This window comes from Podarcis gaigeae (genome assembly GCF_964106915.1).
Source record: "Podarcis gaigeae genome assembly, chromosome: 9".
NCBI lineage: Eukaryota > Metazoa > Chordata > Lepidosauria > Squamata > Lacertidae > Podarcis > Podarcis gaigeae.
The window spans coordinates 37,749,808-37,773,740 of NC_139685.1; the positions used below are offsets into that span (position 1 = coordinate 37,749,808).

At 39.6% G+C, this 23,933-nt stretch overlaps 1 protein-coding gene and 1 long non-coding RNA gene across 5 annotated transcripts in view; one reads left to right on the forward strand and one right to left on the reverse strand.

Moving 5' to 3' along the window:
- Window positions 1-9,289, forward strand: part of FSTL5 (follistatin like 5) — a 328,628-nt gene extending 319,339 nt beyond the window's left edge. For all 4 annotated transcript variants that reach the window (XM_083755622.1, XM_083755624.1, XM_083755623.1 and 1 more), the window contains one exon: window positions 6,661-9,289. In XM_083755622.1, the coding sequence (XP_083611748.1) occupies window positions 6,661-7,363 (703 nt within the window). In that variant the 3' untranslated portion in view covers window positions 7,364-9,289. The remainder of the gene's footprint in view (window positions 1-6,660) is intronic.
- A 1,681-nt stretch (window positions 9,290-10,970) lies between these two features.
- The window catches only part of LOC310852580, a 28,417-nt gene continuing 15,454 nt past the window's right edge, over window positions 10,971-23,933 (reverse strand). The window contains exon 3 of the long non-coding RNA XR_014568287.1: window positions 10,971-11,142. This is a non-coding gene — a long non-coding RNA (uncharacterized lncRNA). The remainder of the gene's footprint in view (window positions 11,143-23,933) is intronic.

Sequence of the window (23,933 nt, forward strand, 5' to 3'; positions counted from 1 at the left end):
ATCAAAACTACATTATTGCTATTCATTTGAATCTTTGCCCAGCAGACTAAGAGACAAACTAGATGAGGCACTAAGAGATGTTGTTTCTATGACAGCTTGACTGAAATGCAGACATCGGGAATTGAAAATCTGTTAGCAATTGTAGGATATTGGAAAGGGGATTATTAACCCCTTCCAATCAGGCAGCTTTTTTTGACAAAATGCCTCCCCCCCCCCCACTGCTTTCACATTCGCAGGTGAAAAGATACTACCATTTACCCCATACAGGTGGGAAAATAGCTTGTGGGGCAATTTTAAATAGAGCAAATGTCAGCAGCAGTTTCTCTTCCCAAACAGGTACCCTATCCCCACCCCAGATAAATTTCAGTAAAACAAAAATAAAAAGCCTTTAGGATATATTACTTGGTGCTTCATCTTGTTTGTTGCTAATATACTCACAAATCAGTTCTAGACTTGCCTTTCATCTTAGCATAGCAGTTCTGTTGCATTCCTGAGTCACCATTAGACTTCCATTTGAACTGCTGGCACCGAATTGTCTATTCCCTGTTTACAGATTTGAGAGCAATGCTGTGCTCAAGTTCTGGCAGCCTCACTGGCCGACATCAGGTGGCTTTTGGACACCCCATGTTATTTATGAGAGGTGAGGAATGGTTTTCAGCCCTAGAGCCACATTCTGCGATATGCAACTTTCTAGGGACATGGAATAGCAATGGGTGTGATTTTTTCTGCACACTCACTCATATCTCTCTCCTGCATCCATGCAGAAAGCAGGCATTATCATAATTCAAGGATACTTTTCAGCCAGTCAAAAGCTCTCCGGAAGGGTGCAGAACAAGACTCAAGAGGTGTGACCACCGATGTATCCCAAGAGCAAGTTAAAGAGGCTTTTAGGGCCATGTTTGGCTTCTGGACCTGAGACTTACAACTGTTATATATCATTCAATACAGGAGCCTCATTTGATTGTCCTTTACTCAGGTTCTGCACTCAGATTAGCATTTTGATAAGAATTTAGTTAAGACGTTTAGCAGGTAAAATGGAGACCAAACCAAGTAACTCCCCACAGCCTGTCATGTTTCACCTGCTCTAGCTCTTTTTTTTTTTTAATGTTATTACTGTTGTTCTGTAGGACAACTAATTCCCATTTTTCACTGTTTTGGACGAATGAAAGAAGGATCCATATGCACTTGGACAAAATTGTGTTGGTGATTCTAAGCCAGGCACTGTGCGTGATTTTATTGCACAGGGGAGACATGAGGGTTAGACGTCTCATAAATATTAATCAGGGATTAATGAACAGTGGGAGGCCTCCGTATATCAATCTGCATGAAAGGGAAGTTTGCATTAAACATGGCACTTTTTACATATAAATCACTGGGGGAAACTAAAGGCACTCTGATGTATCACTTGTTGTTCTACTAGAGACCTACTCATAAAACAGGTTTATAGTACATAAGCCGCAAGCATAATTTTATGGCACAATTATGAGTGACTGCAGGTTTTTGCCCCTAATCTTTAAAAATTAAATGCTTATGAAAGGTACTAGATTAACGGCTCTGAAAACCTGAAGCCTTCTATTCAAACTACAACCTGAAGATTAGACAGCCTCAGAGATACTTTCCTAAAGAATCTGGTTTAACTTCCTTTGACTGCGATAGGTCTCTGCTGCTTTAATCACTGACTGTTCTGTTTTAAGATTGTGTCCATGAAGGGGACAATTTAGATTCACCTTTGTGCAGGGGATATTTTTCTCTGAGGAAATAAGAATCAATACATATCTTACAGGTTGCTCAGATGTCAGCCCTTGGCAAGAATGTTTGCTCACTAATGACCTAGCGCAAATGCTAAAGGCCACTTTTCTGAGGGAAATTATAGGACTTGTTGCCAGCTTCTGATCTATCAACAAAGTGCAGGCATCTCCCTGTTTAATTGCTGGACTAAAATGTGAGTGTGAGTGGCTGGCAGGGCTTTTTACTGACACTTTGCTGATACCTCATTTCCCGTTTGTGTGGAATTATAGAATTGTAGCATTTCAAGGGACCCCAAGGGTCATCTAGTCCAACCGCCTGCAATGCAGGAATCTCAGCTAAAGCATCCATGACAGATGGCCATCCAGCCTCTGCTTAAAAACCCCCAAGGAAGGAGAGTCCACAACCTCTCAAGGGAAACTGTTCTACAGTCATACCTTGGGTTGAATGTGCTTCAGGTTGAGCGCTTTCAGGTTGTGCTCCGCGGCAACCTGGAAGTAACGGAGCACGTTGCTTCCGGGTTTCGCCACTCGCACATGCACAGACGCTCAAAATGATGTCATGTGCATGCGTGGAAGCGTCAAAACGCAACCCACGCACGTGCAAATGTGCCATCGCGTCTTATGTTCCATTAAGGATGCGAATGGGGCTCCGGAACGGATCCTGTTTGCATCACGAGGTACCACTGTACTGTCGGACAGCTCTTGCTGTCAGAAAGTTTTTCTTGATGTTTAGTTGGAAAGAGTTCACTATAATAATAAACCCTCAACATACATGAACACAGGCTATCTAAGAAGAGATAACCTTACCTTATGTTAAAGAAAGGCTTAATTTTAAGGGAAGTGGGTGGTGATACTCACAGTTACATACATGTAAAAAAAAACTGGAAGTTCAACATTTTATGTTCAGTTTGATCAATTGAATTAACTTTCTGCAAAATCATAACAGATGCAGGATAGATTCTCCTCTTCCATCAAACTTTGGCCCCGTGGCAATATTTTAAAACATTTATATGGCTTAAAGAAGACATTTGGATCTGGTAGTCCTTACTCAGAAGAGATAATGAGCTCTGATGATCCATTAGTTTGAATTTCTTTGGTGTTTGGCCATACACAATCTTGTAATAAATCATTCAGGAAAAGGTCACCCATTTTCTTCCTCATTGTGTTAGCACTGTCAAACGTTCTTAGGTTATGCAGCAACTATGCATTCTTTATCTGGAGAAAGTGAAATTAGATAGGACTCCATTATATAAGGCATAGCACCATGATGTATGTTTCATTTGCCATCCTTTCCTTTATTTGTTAAATCACCCTTAACATTTCTAGCATGCTTTAATTTTTCTGCATTGCAGCAAACCACATTCTTTTTGAGATGGAGCAAAGAAGAGTTCCTTCAGTCGGAATCATAAGCAGATATTAAAAATCAGTATGTACTCAGTCAGTCTATTCCACCTTCTCATCCCTGCCTCACTATCAGCCTTATTGGTTGTTAATCCTATTAACCTGCTGGTGCTATTTGTCAGGCTTTCCAGATATATTAGCAAGTTACATCAAGAAAACTTGGCATTGAGGATCAAAGGGTTGGAGAGGGGGGTGACATTTAGAGATGTGCCAAAGCATGCTGCTAAGAAAAAGCCTGAAAGCTCCACTTGTGCCGTAGTTAAGAATACTGTAATATTGTTTTTCTGCAAGGGTATAAAATATTGAAGGTGTCGTGTGTACAATACAGTATTTAATGATAACCAGAGCTATTGTGTGCGTGTGTGTTTAAGAATTTGAATACTGTTGAGTTGAAATTAGTAAACAAGTTATATCATTTAAAATCTCGGAGCAGTGTCTCTCCAGCTATACACTAGAACAGTTCCTTATGAGAGCCAAGGTAGTCCTTTAAAGGTAAAGGGACCCTGACCATGAGGTCCAGTCGTGGCCAACTCTGGGGTTGCAGTGCTCATCTCGCTTTATTGGCCAAGGGAGCCGGTGTACAGCTTCCGGGTCATGTGGCCAGCATGACTAAGCTGCTTCAGGCGAACCAGAGCAGCGCTTGGAAATGCCGTTTACCTTCCCACCGGAGCAGTACCTATTTATCTACTTGCACTTTGGCGTGCTTTCAAACTGCTAGGTTGGCAGGAGCAGGGACCGAGCAATGGGAGCTCACCCCATTGTGGGGATTCGAACCGTCGACCTTCTGATCGGCAAGTCCTAGGCCCTGTGGTTTAACCCACAGTGCCACCCGCATCTCAGGTAGTCCTTTAACAGCCATCAAATTTAAGGTAGTCCTTTAACAGCCATCAAATATCAGCCTGTGACTACACACTCACAGAGCTGAATACTTTGCAGTGTGTCTGACCAGCAGCTGGGGTGGAAGCCTGTGTAGTAATATCCAGGAGTCCTGCTCCATTTCTGCTCAGCTTTATCATGCTTGTCTCATATTTTCTGAAAACCTCCACATAGTCAATTTCCTTGGTTCTTATGCCTAAAGGTACTTTGAAAACGAAACAATTTAGGCCTTAATAGTTGGGAGGTGTAATCCTAAATCGTTATGATGAGAAGGATTGGAATAATAGCAATGAGCATTGAATTCATGTTCATGGGGGAGAAAGAGAATGAAATGAACTAAAATATCTGAGATGTACTGCATGCTCTCATTGAAGCTGTGTATCTATTCTGGTTTAGGCAACAGTTAATTGATTTTAAAACTGCATATATGATATCTCGCTGGAGTTATGCACATCCAGAATAGTGTACCATTTCCTCTTAATCACATGACAAAAAATATATTCCAATTAAACTTCATAGGTGGCTTTGATGTATGTTGTTCTACTTGGGAACTGAATTATAATTGCAGAGAAGCTATAGCCTTCACCAGCAACTTGATAAGAAGAATTTGTGACTTGGGACTTTTTCATCACTTGATGACTGCAGTACACCGTGGTAACTTGCATCTGTAAATAGGTTATCTCGGTTAACACTACCAACATTTTTTCTTCCATCTCCTCAAACAAATTGCTTTTCGTTGGAATCGGTTCACACTTTAAGCTGCTCAGCTTCATCAAGTGTAACTATACATTAATCTGATATAAGTTATACACTTCCCTGAGCACCCTCTCAATCCAGGTGGACCTTTTTGGTAGTACCACACACAGCTATTTCAAATGTATCCCTATCATGTTTTATGACTTCCTTGATATTGTATGTGGGCTGGAACTGGTCTGTGACTGAAATAATAAAATTCAATTCAGTTCAATTCACTCAGCTATGGTATGTTGTCCCCAAGGGAGCTTGTCAGGCCCCACATTGTTGTGCTTTTGGCTTCAGGCTAAGCCTTTGTGTTGTCCTTCCTAGCCTTTTAAGATCGTGTTAATTTAATCCCTTTGGCAAAGTTGATTCTTCTAAGCTCCCATTTTTGCTGCTTGCGTTTTAAACTCCTGTGAGATCCATATTGTAATTTGTCGTTGGGATTTTCTTTGTATTTGATCAATGTCTAGTCAGTGGCGAAGCTGCATGCTCCGCTACCGGGGCGGAGAGCAGGTGGGGGTGTGACGTGCATCCTGGGGGCGTGGCATGCCACCCGCAGGGGTGTGGCATGTGTTCTGGGGGTGTGATGCCACGCATGTTCGGGGGGCACCGCCATGATGGCACCCTACCGGAATAGTGGTGCCGGGGGCAGTCTGCTCCCTCCCCACTCCTGTTCCTCCGCCGGTGTCTCCAGTTCTACTTTCAAGTGTTGGTTTACCATTTTAAACCCTAAACTGATGGAGACAAGGTTATTTAAAAGGCCAGCTTCTCCTTTGCCTCTTTACCTTAAGACTCTCTTCAGAGGCCCTGCTGCAGGTAGCCACTAGGGAAAGAAAGTTTTTCAGTAGTGGCATCCAATTATGGAACTGACTTCCTAGGGAGGCTCACAGGGTGCCATCTTTATGGTTCTTTGTGGCACCAAGTGAAAACATACCCAGGTAAGCAGCTTGTATAGTCAGGGCCTTTCAAGTTTTAAATCTTTCTCCTTTTTAATATATAGAAGAGTTTTGTGCTCTGTTTGTGTTGTATTCATTTAGTTTTATTTCATATTTTATTTTCTGTTTACTTTTTGTTGTAAGCTGTTGAGAGAACTTTGTGGGGATGTCACATAAGTACATAAAATAAATAATTTGGTTGTTTTTTTAAGATTCATTGTGGACTTTTAAATGTACTGTTGTTATGTTTTAAAGCTACGTTGTATAAGAAACCTACATATGAGGTGACTAACAAGTACAGTATCACTAGCAGGATTTGAGTAAACACTTAAATATAGAAATTACAAAGATGATGTAAAAATGATAAGAGCATAATAACATTTAATTTAAAGAAATTAAAAGTAAAATACAATAATGCAAGCAGAAGTTAATATCTTTAAAAACCAGAAGACAAAGTTGAGGGAAGTCATAGGGGGGGAGGGGGAAATTTGGGAATTGTATTTATTTATGTTATTTGATACAATGTTAATATGATAAAAACATAAAATTCAATAAAAATTATTTCAAAAACAACAAGTACTGTGGAACCTCAGTTGTTGAACATTTCGGCTTTTGAATGCCAACAACCCGGAATGCAACACTTCTGTTTTCGAACATGCCTCGAAAGTTGAACGGCTTCCGAGGTGTGTTTCTCCATTTTTTCAATGGGATTTGCTGACCGGCAATTGCACCTCGGTTGTCGAACATTTCGGAAGTCGAACAGTCTTCCGGAATGGATTATGTTCGACAACTGGGGTTCCACTGTATTTTTAAAGAGGCATATGATAACCAGATCTCAGATATAAGCAAGGTTTACATGTAACGCTTTGTGGAGATCTTTAAGCACTGCTTGCATTTGATTGTATATACTATACTGTGGATTTTCCCCCCTTTGAATTTGTTTTTTGTCTCATTTCTTTTAGGTTTGGATTTATTCTTCACAAAGATGAGCCTGTGCTCCAGAAAATAGATCTTGAAACTATGTCATACATCAAGACAATTAGTTTAAAGGATTACAATTGTGTTCCAAAGTCTCTGGCTTACACACACCTTGGAGGATATTATTTTATCAGCTGTAAGCCTGACACCACAGGAGCTGTCCCACCGCAGCTTATAGTGGACGGTGTTACTGACTCTGTCATTGGATACAATGGTGATGTAACAGGAACTCCATATATCTCTCCAGATGGTCACTATCTAGTCAGCATTGATGATGTGAAAGGTCTCATGAGGGTCCAGACCATCACAGTTAGAGGAGAGATACAGGATGCCTTTGACATCCACACCAACTTGCACATATCCGATGTAGCTTTCCAAGCATCGTTTACCGAAGCCCATCAATATAATGTATTTGGTAGCTCCAGCACACAAACTGATGTGCTTTTTGTAGAATTGTCCTCTGGCAAGGTGAAGATGGTGAAGAGTCTTAAGGAGCCTCTTAAGCCGGATGAATGGCCATGGAACAGGAAGAACCGCTTAATTGAAGGCAGTGGGCTCTTTGGTCAGTACCTGATGACGCCTTCTAAGGAATCCTTGTTTATTCTGGATGGACGGCTGAACAAGCTGAATTGCGAAATCACTGAAGTTGAGAGAGGAAACACAGTGATTTGGGTTGGAGAAGCATAAGGAACCATGTTAGATAACAGCCGAGTGAATAGTTTTACAGTACATTGCACTTAACTTCATCCTCTAAATTGTCACTGTTTTGTTTTGATTGTGTTTTTTTCTTTTTTTAAAAAAAGTTAGACCCTTCTGTACATGTTGTGTGGCTGACTAAAATGCAATTTTGGTGATATAAAAATGCTGGAATTGTGAGCAAACATTTTGTGTACTATTGATGACCTCCTTAGGGTGATTTGGCCAATTGGTGAAAATATTAAATGTTTAAGGGACCATCTACACATGAGCCATGTGTTGACAAAATGATGCCACATTTTAAAATGAAGGCTTTTCTTTTTTTAAAGGGGGGGTCATGTTGACTTAATCCTATTCATTGAAATGTTAGGGTACACTCTACGTACAACTTTAGATTTTTTTTAACTGAAGCATTTTGTCCTGCCCTGTCCACTATTTAATCTTTTTGTGCCTTGAAGGGAAATGTCTCACAAGGAAAGAGAAGCCTAGGAAACATGTAATTGTATTCCCATTGTGGCTGCAGGCTTTCTTTTTCCCTGAAAAGAAGCTTTTGATATCTCAAGTTTTTCATCTCCATCAGGTTGTAAAGCATGGTTTTTTAAGACAAAGGAAAAGTATATTTGCAACATCTCTTGTGTTGTCATTTTTTATTACTGCAGTTTGAGGATATGATTTTTATTTCAAGTTTCAGTTGAAATTCTGTTAACTGCTCATAGAACTTTGACCCCTCTTTTTTGTAGCAGAGTTAGGCAATTATCTCCTCACCTCTAAAAGACTTGCATCAACAGAGAGTTTTGGTTCTATGAAAGAAAAATGTCATGCGTATCTTCTTAGGAAGACATGTTTTGTCTAACTACCAATACCAAGAAGATTCACTTACACTGGCAAAAAAACTGTTATTTTTTAAAAAACTAATTTGTTACTAGAGGTGCATTTTTAAGGAATCTGTATATCAGTGGAACGAAAAAGGTGGAGATTAACAGCACAATCCTGTACATGTCTAAGCCCTATTGAGTCCAGTGGTCCATACTCCCCGATGTGTGTAGGGTTGCAGCATCAGACAATGTTTCTAAGCTTCTTAATGGAAGTAAAAGGTCTATTGAAATCAATGAGACAAACCTCTAAGTAAATATGTTTAAGATCACTTTGCTAGATGCTAGAGCCTCTACATGTACTGTACATTGTTTGTCAAATACCTGATTTTCCTCGACACTTTTAATAAAGCTCAGTAAATTTTCTATCCTGCGCCTCCCATTAGATCACTATTGCAAGGTGTTGTCTTTATTATTTCTTTTTGTTTAACGAATTACTGCTCTAGTTTCGAACATTGCTTCTACATCTATATAAGGATAATAAAGGTTCTAAAATTTAGAATCGTTGTAGCCACTAGAATGAGGAAAAATGAGATCTGCACTCAAAGTTAGCAGTAAAAAAATTCTTCAGTTTTTCAGTAACAATATAGGTGGTTTTGATTTTTTTAAAAGAATGTGTTTCTTTAAATAAAGTAGGCTTTTCAACTGACCTCTGTTTATTCAATGCAGTCAGAAGTTTTATTCTAATTCTACCCTAATGTGTAAAGCTGCTTAAAAATTTGAAATTTTCTAGCATTGTATTTTCTTGTGTGTAATTAGCATTCTGCGCTGTGATACAGTAGAATTCTCTTTAGCTTAAGAAAACTGGCAGATTTAATTGAATAAAAGAATTGACTTACATTTATACCTACTGAATCCTTTTAACAATTTTTTCCCATTGTGAGCAAAAAAAAAATCCCCACCACTGCCATGTAAACTGTTTGTTATTCAATGATTTACAGTCATCCGTTTCTTCTACATTATTTTCTTCTCTATCTTACACCATGTGGATGTTCTGTATGTAGAAAATGCTTGATAACGGAGAATAAACCCCTTACATTTTAAATGTTCTCGCCTTCAGTTGATATGCCAACAAATATACTTCTCTTTTCTTATAAGAACCACAGGATATTGCAATGAAATTCTGTGAGGCAGGGATAGAGTGGGGAGATCCACCTTCTCTACAGCAGATGACACTGTCAGTCTTAATCTCTCTCTTTTTGATTGGCCTACCTTCATTTATCTTGATTTCAGCTAAACAATCGACAAAATTTCCTACAATATTTTTGTTACCAAATGGGTTTGATGTGTGCTACTGTCAGATGGATTCGCAGATGGTTGGAAATGTGTTTTCAAAGAGTGTTCATCTGTACCATATTGGCCCGAATATAAGACACACCCACAAATAAGCCACACCTTTAAAATTCGGGGGGGGGAGAGAGAAAAAAAGACAATACCCGAATACTAGCCAGTCCCTTAAAATTGGAGAGAAAAAGAAAAAAGTCACGGTGATTAGCCAGCGCTGATGCTTTTTTGGCACCTTAATCGCTCTGACGCTCAAACAACCAGTGGGTTGGGGGGTGGCACCGGTGCACGGCGCCCCGCTCCCCAAACTGGCGCCAGCACTCGGTTCAGAGCACACTGCACACCCACCTCCCAGCCCTACCACCCTGAATGGGGGGCAGGGAGTGGCTGGCACCAGCGCTTGGCACCCCGCTTCCCAAGCAAGCACTGGTGCTGGACCCCCAGCCTCCCTGAAGCTACCACAATGAACAGGGGTGGCCATTGCTGGTGCTCAGCATCCCACCAATGCTGGTCAACAGCCTCCAGGCAAACCATCGGGGGGGGGAGTAAGCCAATTTTTGTAAGGTCACAAATTTAAGCCACACTTTAACTTTTCACGGTTGGAATTGGGGGGGGGGGAGTGCAGCTTATATTCGGGCCAATACAGTAATTCCAACAAAGCATCAGGAAAACTTTCTGACAGTAAGAGCTGTTTGACAGTGGAACAGACTCCTTTGGAAGGTGGTGGACTCTCCTTCCTTGGAGGTTTTTAAGCAGAGGTTGGATAGCCACCTGTCATGGATGCTTTAGTTGAGATTCCTGCATTGCAGAGAGGTTGACTGGATCCTTGGTGTCCCTTCTAACTCTACAATTCTATGATCAAGCTTGATGGGCGTTTGGAGTGAAATACTGCAGGGCCTAGTGGTTTGCAAGAATTTTGATGAGTGATATCGGTGACGGGATGGAGGGAATCCTAATCAGATTTGTGGTTAACACAAACTTGAGAGGGATATCATAGCTAACACTTCAGAAGTCCCGAATAAAATTCAGAATACCCTCAATAGAATGGGAAATGAGGCTGAAACTAACAAAATGAAATCCAGCAATGATAAATGGATAGTTCCACATTTAGATTTTTAAAAAGCACAGGAAAAGGATCTTCAGGACTGCAGTCAATCATAAGCTGAATATGAGTTAGCAACTTGATGTGGCTATAGGAAAAAAACTCATTCGATTTTAGGCTGTGTTCCATGTTACAAGAAGTAATAGTTTGTACTAGTCATTTTGCATTAGCTGGAAAAGGAAACTATGTGAGAAACATTCTACAAGAAAAGGTATATTTAGGGTGGTTTCAGCAATATTTTACTCAGAAGAGACTCACTGAAGAGGACAAGACTAGATGTAGTCAGTTCAAATTTTAGAAGAATAGATTTCAATTAAAATTAAGAAGCATACCTTGATGATGAGAGCAGTTTGCCAAAGGGACCAGTCATAAGGGGAACTTTCCCTTACAGGAGGTCAACAAGCAGAAGATGGGCATTATCTGTTACTTATGCCAGTTCAAGATTTCAAACAGTGAATCGATACCCTATGGTGAACTCTGTAAATCTGTGAATAATTTATTTCTCCCACTTCCTAAAAAAAGGAGCAAAAATGTCAAAGGAATCTCAGCACAACCATCCAGCTACTTTGCCATGTTCTCCATTGACATCTTCAATATATAACAAATACGTTGCCCTTAAAGCACCAATGTTACTGTTAGTTCAAATTTACAACTCAAGAGACAACTCCACAACATTCTTCTTCAGATTACTGGATGCTGATTATTGGACCCCATCTCTTCCAGGTTCACCTATAGACATTGGGTGCTTCTGTGGATATTGTTTCCACCATGGCCTACAACCAGAACCAGCAACACCAGGGTAATGAGGACAGAGCACACTGGACCATGATCACCAGTACACTATCTTTATAGACAACTCTTCTCACGTGAAGAAAATTGCCTTAGCTTCCCAGGAAAATCTCTCAGGCATTATTGATCCTCCTTTCTCTTTTCATTCTGCTTATTGATTTTCATTTTATGCAGGTTGGTAGCAAGTGCTGCTTCACTCATTTCTGGCTGGTGATTAGTAATAAATATCCACACAAAGGGATATCATTATCGGATTCTGCAGGGCTGATCTGTAAACACAAAGCAGCTTATGAGAGTCAAATAAAGTAGAAGGAAAAAAGGACAGGTGGCATTGCGGCAACCAAGAAACCATTTTGCACAAAAATATTGGCATGTCAAAAGTGTGGGTTGAGGTGTTCTGTGTGGATTTCTGCATAAGGTAGTCATCTGGTTGCATTTCCATCCAATCAGTTTGCAGATCAGCTCACATTTGTCAAAGCACTGGGAAACTTCAGCTATAAATGTGGGGTAGGCTTGGCAAGTGGTGGAACCATCATATGATACTTTTAACTCTGAACATTCACCATTGTTTCTCAACACACAATTATCCTTCAGTATGAAAATACTGAGAAAAACACACATGCATCCACACCACATTCCAACAAATTTACCATAAATATGGGTTCCTTCATATGGGGCCACAATCATGACCCTATGCTGAAGGTGCATCAGTTGAATCATGCCATAAATGATGGAAAATTTGTGGGAGTAAGTTTTCTGATTTATGGCTAGAAAATGGTTTGGTGGACTGATTCAAAACTTGGCTGTGTAAGAGAGGGATGTTTGAGGATGAATCCTCAAATATTTTTGAAAATACTTATGTTAAACACATTAAAATGTGATGAAATTAAATCTATGAGATACTCTGGCATGTTGACAGCTTGGTGTGTGTTTTTCATCCATAGGTTTTTTTGGGGGGGTGTTTTTTTCAGAAATATTTATCAATTCATATTCTGACTTTGAGGAAACATTTGTTGTTTTAGATCCATGGAAAATTTGGTATGTACTTTTACCTATAAGACATTTTGTAGGGGCAGAGTTTGGTAATATGGTGCCCTGAATGAAAACAAAATTTGGTGCCATAGATATTTCTTATTTTCACAATAATTCATTTTGGTACAGTTGTTGTTTTTTAATGGATCTTCTCAGTAGGTACCCATATAAAAATGGTCATCATCATCATCATCGTTATGCCCCCTTGGCTTGGCACTCTAAATCTGCCCTAAATTTGGCACTACACATCTGTAGTTTAATTAAAAGGGCCTGTTTGTGGCCACTGTTAGTCAACCGAGTTGCTTATGCTATTGTCAATGGTCAACCATTTCTGGTCAATATTAGCCTCTGGAGGTATAGAACCTTGCTATTTCTAGGCAAGATTCTGATAGACCAGGCCTGAGCTATGTAGAGTTTATGGTTTAGGTGGGCCAAGAGGTTAGAAGTTAGGTATAAAAGGTCATGGGGAGAAGAAATCAGAGGAGATGAGTACAAACAATTTGAGAGAAATGGGGGGCTGGATTTCTGTTGGACAGCTTTTAAAGATGCAAAAGAGCTTTTAGGGGAAACCGTTCAGGAGCATAAGGTTTATGGGACAATTGAGTGTGGCATATTATTATATAAACATTATTTTAATACTGTGGTAAGTGTAAGAAGTAACAAGTCCTGCCCTTGTTTTTGATGCAGGCCACTTTGAAGAAGAATGGAAATGGTGGGTAATAATAATAATAATAATAATAATAATAATAATAATAATAATAATAATTTATTTATACCCCACCCTCCCCAGCCAAGACCGGGCTCAGGGCAGCTAACAACCAATAATAAAAACAAGTTGATTAAAATACAATTTAAAAGATTAAGGTACAACATTAAAACATTAGGGTGCAATCTCTTCATAGGAGGAGAAAGGAAAAAGAAAGAGGGAGAGACAATCAAACTGATTCTAAGCCAAAGGCCAGGTGGAACAACTCTGTCTTACAGTCCCTGTGGAAAGAAATCAGGTAAGAACCTCTGCAGGCTGCAAATTCCACTGTCAAGTCATGAGTGCCTCCACTATTATTTCTGGGTTGGCAATTGCATCCCAACTCTTAACCCATGGGATTAATTAACAGGCTCCAAATGGAAGGCATGTGAATTTCAGAGATGGTTGGAGATGTCCCTCTTCACTTTAGTCTTTGGGAGAGGTCTGTTTATTTATTTATTTTTTTATAAATATTTATTAAGATTTTTTGTAAAAAGAATACATAGATAATAAACAACATTGCTTATATCATAACAAAATTTCATAACTTGTTTAGACTTCCTCATGTCTCCTGCTCCCACTTACATTGTTGAAAAGTTTTTTCAAGCAAATTATCATCTTGTTTACAATCTTATATCCACTCATTTAAGTATAGTCTAACAATTCTCCAAAAGGTTTGTATTTTCCTTGATCTCACTTATCATCAAATTCCAATCTAATTTAGTGGTGGCCAATTATTTATGATCAAGCATCCTTCTTAACATTCAACCAAATTACAATATTTTTGTAAATAAATCTTAAATTTCTTCCAATCTTCTTCAATCCTTTCTTCTCCCAGGTCTCGGATTCTGCCAGTCATCTCCGCCAGTTGCATATAGTCTATCAGCTGCATCTGCCACTCTTCCAGTGTGGGTAGATCTTGAGTTTTCCAATTCTTGGCAATGAGTATCCTTGCTGCCGTTGTTGCATACATAAAGAATGTTCGGTCCTTCTTTAACACCTTCTGGCCGACAATACCCAGGAGGAAGGCCTCTGGTTTCTTATGGGAGAGGTCTGTTTAGGTCAGATCTGTTTAGGCCAGCTGTAGTTAATAGATGCTTTTGAGGGAGCAGTATAATAGGATTCAATTTTAAAATGGATTTAAATTGCATTCTATAGTTCTAATGTGCAGTTGCTTATGTCTGTAAACCTTCCTGGGATCATATCTGATGAAGGACAAGTAAATACATGAAACCTAGCTCCTGAGTGAAAAGAAGGACTGAAGATTATCACACATTTCATTATTCTTACCAAATACATCACACTTCTAAAGCTCACAGCCAGTACGTTAAGATTTCTTTCTATATATCTATCATGTTTAAGATGCCTATTTTACTAGTAAAATTGCACCCCCTGTACTGTCAACTGCATCAGTGCTTTTAAAAACAGGGAAAGATGATCCCCACACAAACACCTCCAACCAAGCAGCACTTGACAGTACCTGGAAAATTTGGTTCTTAACAGAAGTCTGAAGCGAACTGAAATTGCCTTAGTATATTTAAAACGAGTATGTGAAAAATCATGTCTTGCTCATGAATATTAAATTTATTCTTATTTTAATCTTCTTGATGGAGAGGGGGAAACCTTTTGCTATTAGGTTGTTAATATTCTTTCCCTTTTAAAAATCTTCCTGATGGCCATATCTGATGCATATCTTGGTGCTACTGAAAGGCATTGTTGGCTCAGCTCCCTTCTAAATTCTGCCTTCATAATTAAATTTCAGGTAATTTCTCCTCCTTTTAATTAAATGCGCACTGAATGTGTAATGAAAAGCAATGTATTTCTCTGTTGAAGGTTCTTCAGAGGGATTTCTTCCCCCCCCCTTTTTTTTTTACAAAATGAAAATCCAATTGCTGCACCAAAGGAAAATTAACTGTAATCTTGAGCAATAAGTGCAATGACTTGGGAACAATAAACAGCAGCGCAGTGAAGTGAAAAATAGTCATGCCTAGGGACAAAGATGAATCAGGACTGATAGAAACTTTGGAGTAAGTATGGCCAAAAAAAAAAAAACTAGCACTGAAAAATATAGGCTTCCTTTCCAGGCAAAAGGCAGCAGGCATGTAGTGCTTTGTCTCAAAGTGCTTAGAGCAGAAGTGAGGCACCAGAGGACTTCAGAAACTATTATTGACAATAGTGCAGCAAATTTATTCAGAAATAAGTGTGATGAATTTATGACACTATGAAATTAGGTAAAGATTTATTTCCAGGTTCATTAGTGTTAGCCAAAAAATCATCAGTAGATAACACGTTCTAAAGTAAAGCTCATGATCAGCAATTCACTCAGCAGTTGTAACTGAGATCTGGTAAACACTACAAAACCACTGAGCCTCTTGGGCTTGCTGATCAGAAGGTTGGCGGTTTGAATCCCCGTGATGGGGTGTGCTCCCGTTGTTCTGTCCCAGCTCCTGCCAGCCTAGCAGTTCGAAATCACGCCAGTGCAAGTAGATAAATAGGTACTGCTGTGGCGGGAAGGGAAACAGCATTTCCATGTGCTCTGGTTTCAGTCACAATGTTCCATTGTGCCAGAAGCAGTTTAGTCATGCTGGCCACATGACCTGGAAACCTGTCTGTGGACAAACGCCAGCTCTCTTGGCCTGAAAGAAAGATGAGCGCCTCAACCCCATTGTTGACTTTGACTGGACTTAACCATCCAGGGGTCCTTTACCTTTACCTTTTTGTAGGCATGCCATGTAGGTCTACAATCTGGAATATGTCATGCTTGGAATGAACTAGTTCATTTGAGCTAGTTGAAAAACTTCTGAACTAAGCCTGATAGTCAATACCATATTTTCCAGGAGCTAAGTTCATTTTGGGGTAGAACATTGGATGATTTCTTATTCATTTTCACAGTGAGGGAAGAGAGGGGCAGTCAGACGGTGCAGAAATTGATCTTCTCAGACTGGAGGAGCAACAGGGAAGAGTAGGGCCAGGGCCTACAGCCTCAAAGCTAGAACCAACCAAGCCTATGTCCTCACTTACCAGAGATGTAAGTCAAATGCAGCCAACCCAAATTCCTAGTGGAATTGTTTTCTCCTTTAAGCAGTGAAAGAGAGCAAATATCAGAAGCATGAAAGTCAGTCAACATGGAATGAGCAGAACTTGGCCATGGATGAGGTGAATCCTTTGCACCCCAAAAAATGGGGTGAGGTAGCTGTGGTGCTCCAGATGCTATTGGAGGAAGATAGAATTGGGATTCAAGATAACAGGTTGGAGAACTGGTTCCAAATTAACAAAATTAATTTGAATAGGGACAAATTAAAGGTTCTATACTTAGACAGCAAGAACCAGATGCACAAATATATAATGGTGAACACCTAGCTTACTAGCTGTACAAGTTAAAAGAATCCAGTGGTCTTGGTGGACCGTAAGCTTAACATGAGTCAGCAGTGTGATGCAGCAGCAGAAAAGGCTGCATCAACAGAAGTATAGTGTCCAGATCAAGGGAAGTAATAGTACCACTCTATTCTGCCTTGGTCAGACCACACCTGGAATACTGTGTCCAGTTTTGGGTGCCACCATTTAAGAAGAATGTTGACAAGCTGCAACATGTGCAAAGAGGACAACCAAGATAACCAAGGATCTGTAAACTGAGCTTTATGAGGAACAGTTGAAGGGACTGGGTGTGTTTAGACTGAGAGGAGATATGATAGCCATCTTCAAATATCTCAAGGGCTGTTACATGGAAGAGGGAACAAGCTTGGTTTTTTCTGCCCAGGAGGGGAGGACTTGAACCAATGGCTTCAAGTTACCAGAAAGGAGATTCCAACTAAACATCAAAAAGAACTTTCTGTCAGTAAGAGCTGTTCAACAGCGTAACAGTCTCCCTCAGGAGGTTGTGGGCTCTCCTTCCTTGGAGGTGGAGTAGTAGTAGTAGTAGTAGTAGTAGTAGTAGTAGTAGTATTCCCCTCCCATCTGACTGCATTTCCCAGCCACTCTGGGCGACTTAAGCACATATAAAAACATAGCAAAAAATCAAGCCATCTGTCATGGATGCTTTAGCTGAGATTCCTGTATTGCAGAGATTGGACTAGATGGCCCTCGGAGTACCTTCCAACTGTACAATTCTATAATTCTATGATTTGGAGAGCCTTATATAGGTTTCTCATTCCTGCCCCTGAGAGACAAATTCATGCAAAATCCAAATGGGATGGCATTGTATGCAATCTTCATGATGGTGTGTGGGTGGCAATGAAGTTTTTTTAAAACACACACACACGCACACACACACACAAACCCCAGTGATTCATTCAGGGATTGTGTGAATTGGTTCTTACTCAGTTTGATTTACTGACATTAGAGTCTGATAGTACTCAGAGATCAGGATTCGGCACTTATCTTCACTGCATGGTTTAGATAGAAAACAACACTGGCCCCATTTCCACATCTGTTTATATGAGTAACAATGGCCTTGACCTGGCTGGCTCACAGGACCATTTTGAAAATTAACACGATACTGATGGCAGCACATTATTAGCGTCAGCTTCAAATGATGAGTATTCATATGGGTTGCATAATTTTCTGGAACATTTGTCCTGCCACATTTCTCCAGCTTTCTATATTTCCATTGCTTTAAGTCTTCATTCCAGTAAATGTGAAAACTTTCCAAAAATAATTTTAACAGCTTTAAACCCCTGTTAATTTTCTAATCTCCAAATTTGAGTTTTTAAGTTAGCTCTAGTCTCATTTCAATTAAACTTCTCCTTTAAGCCAGAGACCTAACATTTTTGGGTCAGTGATTCATTTCATGATTACTGGTTTCCATGAACAGATGGAAATTATACTTTGTTTTCCAAGGATTACCTTCAGTCTGTTGTTTGTGTTTTCATGTCCGTTTCACTAGTGATCATTTATCTGCTTTCAACGCAGTTCCATGCATGTTCAACCTAACATCCATTCTTGTTTCATTCAATATTAGGTTGATTCCAAATAACTACAGGAACATATATTTATTTTAACAAGACCTTTCCCCTATACATTCATATATTCCACCCCCTGACATGTAAAACAGAATTAAGAGGCAAGGAGTTGGTTTGTTTTCCCATTGCTGATCATTCTCACAGGATAATTTCAGTCATAAATTTTGAAGTTTCCTAATGATTCCCTGCTAACTGTACAGCAATCTCAGTGAAAGACTGATAGCTTATCTGCAGATACATGGCATTAGGAAGCCATCAGAAATCATATCAGTGTGTGTGGCACTAACAAACCAATAAATTTCATCTCTCTCTCTCTTTCTGTATCATCTTTCATATAGGAGGAATGTAAGGTGTGATTATTCTACATTCCTGGCTAGCCTCTTACTTCATAATACAAGTGTCTGTACAGGCAAAGCGAGAACATAAAATAATTGGAGAACTTTATCTCCTGCTGTCCTATCAGGTAATAACTATTCCTTGCCCTACCCTCCACCATTTACTAGGCATGCAATTAGGAGACAGTAAGACCAATATAAAGCATCAGCACAGTATTTACCGGCAGTTATTTTGCAACTAAGTTTTTTGTTCATTTTAGATATGATTTGCAATCTTCAGGGGAGAAATGTGTTGATTATGTAGCCAAGACAACATCACTTATGCACAAGAGAGGTATCACCAGACTCAGGGAAATGTCAAGGTTTTTTGAAGTACAACGAAAGCCTCATGGGGAAAAACCCACTTTCCAAAATCAGCCCATTGAGGATTGAGCAAGCTCAGTGGCCAGGAAGGATGGAAGAGTGGATGAAATGGAGTATTTTTGGCAGGTGGGGAGGACAAATGAAACAAGCTTAGATTTTAAAAGGGTAGAATGAAGGATCCTTTGGCTTGGGCTCTTTTAACTCCCAAGCATAACTGACATCAATCAAAAGAGAAACTCATAACTAGCAAAAGGAATAACTATTGAAGAAGGGGGAGGATCAACAAAAAAAGCCATGAAACAGCCATATGGATTTTCCATATGGATTTTAAAATTGCAGAGAAGTGGTGTAAGGGAAGAGTAGCAATAAATAATTTTGGCTTCTATATAGATGGCAATTTTCTGTTTGACATGTTAACACCTGTCGCAGTAGACAGCCGAACATCACAAAGTTTCATTTTGAAACAATGCAGGAACTAAATATGCTTGGCTTTGACTGCAGGCAGTGCATATCCCCCCACCCTTCCAACTCTTAGTAGGCTTTTCTGTTGTACAATAGCTACATTTTGACAATGAATATTATAAAAAATAAAAATTCACTGGTTTCTTTCATTAGAACTGAATACTTACAGTCAATGCCGTATTCCTGCTTTAATGGGGAATAGCTGTATAGTTTGCAAGAAGGGAAATGCTAACAACAGACAAACACACACACACTTTTTCCTGATGCTTTCTTTCACTTGACCCTTGAACTGCTGGAAATATTCAGTGTGATCCATTATCTTACTGGCCATTCTGAAGCTTTCTGCCACTGTCAAGCTGGTTGAACACAGCTTTGATCTGGCTCACCGTATTCTCAGACTCTTCACTTCAAACATATTACAAGCTCGCCAAACCCAGCAGACTTTGATGCTGTGCGTTTCTCAAGCAGCAGCCAAATTGTAAGGTGCTTCTGAAAAGCAGGAGGTTTTGGAACTATTTATGATACAGCATGTGAAGCGATACTGGCCAAAGGGGAAGGAAGCGAGAGCCTACTAGCTACGCAAAAGCCCTTGGGCATGCCTAAATTTGCTGTCTCCCAACCAAGGAACTCCTACACAAAAAAAGACAGAATATTTAGCTTCAGGGCAGGATCTCTGCCACACACATCAACTCTCCTCAGCTTAACACTCTTAACCCTGGCCATAGTCTGCCGCAAACCAAAATCAGGAGCAAAAGAGATACAGTCCACAACGGTGCCTTTAAAACTGGCGAGTTTGTAGGAAACCAGCCTGTAAAGCCAGCATGTTAGAAAGAAGCAGGCTAGACACAAATGCCATATATAATCCAAGTGAAATGCGAGCAGATGGGAAATGATCAGGCAAGGGAAATGTAGCTCTAGGGAGGGCACAGCAGGTGGAAAAGCTTCAGATTTCGTCTCTTTTTTACTTAATTAATTTAAGCTTTTTATTTAATTCATGAATAACTATTTAATAAACAGAATATGATGACAGTTCTACCTCAGGTGCAATGCCTGCATGCAGAAATATCACTGCAGGACTCACTTCTGGTGCGTTTCCTTCATCATTTGTGCAGGAGGAGGATGTACCCATGCAGGAATGAGAAGTCTGTGCAGGCCTCCCACATCCCCACCCAGCTCTTCAAGAAAATTATCATTAATACTCTGAGAATCATTAAATTCCATCTTGCAGGGAAGCAGAGCTGGATGGGAACATGGGAGGTGTGATTAAACAAAATGCTGTGTATTAGACAAAAACACATTAAAATGTGTATATTAGGGGAGAGACACACTAAAATTCTGATAAATTTTCATGAACATATTATTTCCAAAGAATAATTTGGAAACAGATGCAGAAATGTGGCAAACTGAACTAGACTATAAAAATGAGATGGTGAGAGAAATCAAAATTTACACACTTATCCGTTGCTAAAAGGAAATCTACCCTCCGGCCCTTTAACGCAAATGCTATCCACGTCTTTTAGGCCGTGTTCTACCAGTCTCCATATTGCTTTGCTTTGTCTTGTAGATCTTCTAAGTTCTTGTTCATGTTTGTGTCTTTCTGATGTTTGCTCCAGATCACCATCATATCAACCCTTTGTAGAAATACTACTTTCTGTGCAGACTGTCACGTGCTGGGTTAGAGCTCCTTAGTGTTGCATGCTCCAACTTGAAGATGCTGTGCTTTCCTTTTCTATTATTGGCCATCCAAAAGTAGCACTAAAAAGGACCGCAAAGCCTCTTTCTTAATAACTTTTACAGTCTGAGTTCATGCTGAGCCATCATAAATGTGCACCTGCTCATTTGCCTGTGAGGGTTTTCACGTTCTGTGAGCCAATGGCATGCTATTATTTAATATTTATATTTCATACTGCCTTACCAGAAATGTACTTCAGACTAGCCTACTTCTGGCACCATGTATTATTCCTAGTGTTAGGAAGCAATGCTGGAAACTGTTATACCGTATGTTAATAGCAAACACTGTGTTGTGGCTTTGCAGAAGAGCATTCCCTATTATGATGTTAAAGAAATTTACTTGGAAGAAGCCTTATTGAGTTAAATCGAGCTTGCTCCTAGGTAAAAAGGTATAGGATTGCAGTCTTAGAGAACACTCCAGCTTGTTCTCTTCCACTCCCTCTGTCTGCTACTGCCATTATCCTTTCAGTCATTTCTAATATATTTGCATTTGACTGTCCCCTTCTCTCACCCCACACAGATGGATACATGAGACCAAACTTAGTTATAGCTGTTAAGACTATGAACTGAAGCCTTCCAGGTGTACCTGGAGAGCGACACTTTTAACTTTTTCAATTCTTTTCAGTGAGGGGTCTTGGCATACTTTTTTGGGTTTGGAGTATTCAAATCTGCTATTATTTTGTGGTTGGACAACACTTAGCTTGGTAAATCCACATTTGATTTAAAAGCACATAAACTCTTCTTGGAAAACAAAAGAATTTTAAGTTTGCCTTCTGAAAATGTCAGATAATGCTATAAAAATTGTTTCTCTGCATAAAATACATCCTACTAAGCATATAACCTTACCCTGGAATCAAAAAGCAACATTAGAAAGTAACGACATCTGTTAATAAGAAATTTAAACAACAAGTTTGCTTTGTTTCTTTCTTGGATCTCATTTGCCAACTTTCTTCTTGGCCTCTGATGTGGCCCTAATATTTCTCATGCGTATACACCCTACCTGCTGCCTCTGTGACTTATTTCACACACCTCTCTATAGCCTGAGCATGGCAGGGCCACTGTGACTATTGCATTGGCTCATCAATTAATTTCTTTACTTCTGCTGCAGTACGTTTACATGTCTTTTTTTTATAATATTTTTTATTAGTTTTATGAAATACAGAAAAAAGAATAAAGAACATATTATGAAAGTAGAAAAGCAAAGTTACAAATTTTTCTTACTCTTTTTTCCAAATCTGTTGGACTTCCCCACGTCCTCCCAACCCTGCATTCTCTGTGATGCATAACGTCTGCAATTTGTTAACTTATTTCAATACTTATTGTATCTTCCTTTTTATCATGTTACCCAATTTCAAATAAATTATGACCCAAATCATGTACGTTTTCATTTTAACACAATAAAGTTGTTTCATTATTCTATCTCTGACTCCTTGTACCTTAATTTCCATTTCTTTAATTTAACATTACTGAAGCTAGAATTTCCTAAAAGGTGCGTTTTTTAACATTCATACAACTTATAATGTTTTTCCAAATAGTCTTTAAATTTTCTCCAATCCTCCTCGAATGTTTCTTCTCCCAAGTCTCGGATTCTGCCAGTCATTTCGGCCAGTTCCATGTAGTCCATCAACTGCGTGTGCCATTCCTCCAGTGTGGGTAAATCTTGTGTCTTCCAATATTTTGCAATCAGGATCCTTGCTGCTGTAGTAGCATACATAAAAAAGGTTCTGTCCTTCTTAAGCACTCTCTGGTCCACCATGCCCAGGAGGAAGGCCTCTGGTTTCTTAGGTAGGGTAAATCTAAGTACCTTTTTTATTTCATTATGAATCATTTCCCAAAAGGCCTTCACTTTCGGGCAGGTCCACCAGAGGTGAAAGAATGTCCCTTCCGCCTCTTTACATTTCCAGCATTTATTATCAGACAGGTGATATATCTTAGCAAGCTTGACTGGGGTCATGTACCACCGGTATATCATTTTCATAATGTTTTCCTTCAAGGCACTACATGCCGTAAATTTCATTCCGGTGTTCCATAACCTTTCCCAGTCTTCAAACATAATGTTATGCCCCAAATCCTGCGCCCACTTTATCATGGCGGATTTGACTGTCTCATCCTGAGTATTCCATTTAAGCAGCAGGTTATACATTCTCGAAAGTAGTTTACTTTTTGGTTCTAACAATTCTGTCTCTAGTTTCGATTTTTCCACCTGGAATCCAACCTTCTTGTCTACCTTAAAAACCTCTTGAATTTGTGCATAATGCAACCAATCTCGCACCTTGTTTTTTAGTTTTTCCAAGCTCTGCAACCTCCAATTGTCTCCAATCTTTTCAATAATTTCCTCATATTTAGGCCAATTGGCTTCCATATTAGGTCTCTTACGTGCCTTGGCCTCCACCGGTGAGAGCCACCTCGGAGTCTTACTCTCCAATAAGTCTTTATATTTTGTCCAGACCATTAAAATTGCTCTCCTGACAATGTGGTTTTTAAACAGTTTGTGCACTTTGACCTTGTCATACCACAAATATGCATGCCACCCAAAGGCATTGTCGAACCCTTCCAGATCTAGGACATCAGTGTTTTCCAGTAAAATCCAATCTTTCAACCAGCAGAAGGCTGCAGATTCGTAATATAACCTCAAGTCTGGCAGGGCAAATCCCCCTCTTTCTTTCGCATCAGTTAATATCTTAAACTTTATTCGGGGCTTTTTGCCCTGCCAAACAAACTTAGAGATATCCTTCTGCCACTTTCCAAAGCATTCCACCTTGTCCACGATCTGTAGGGTCTGAAACAAAAATAACATTTTTGGCAATACATTCATCTTTATAGCTGCTATTCGGCCCAACAAGGAAAGTTTCAATCTTGACCATGTTTCCAAATCTCTTTTGATTTCT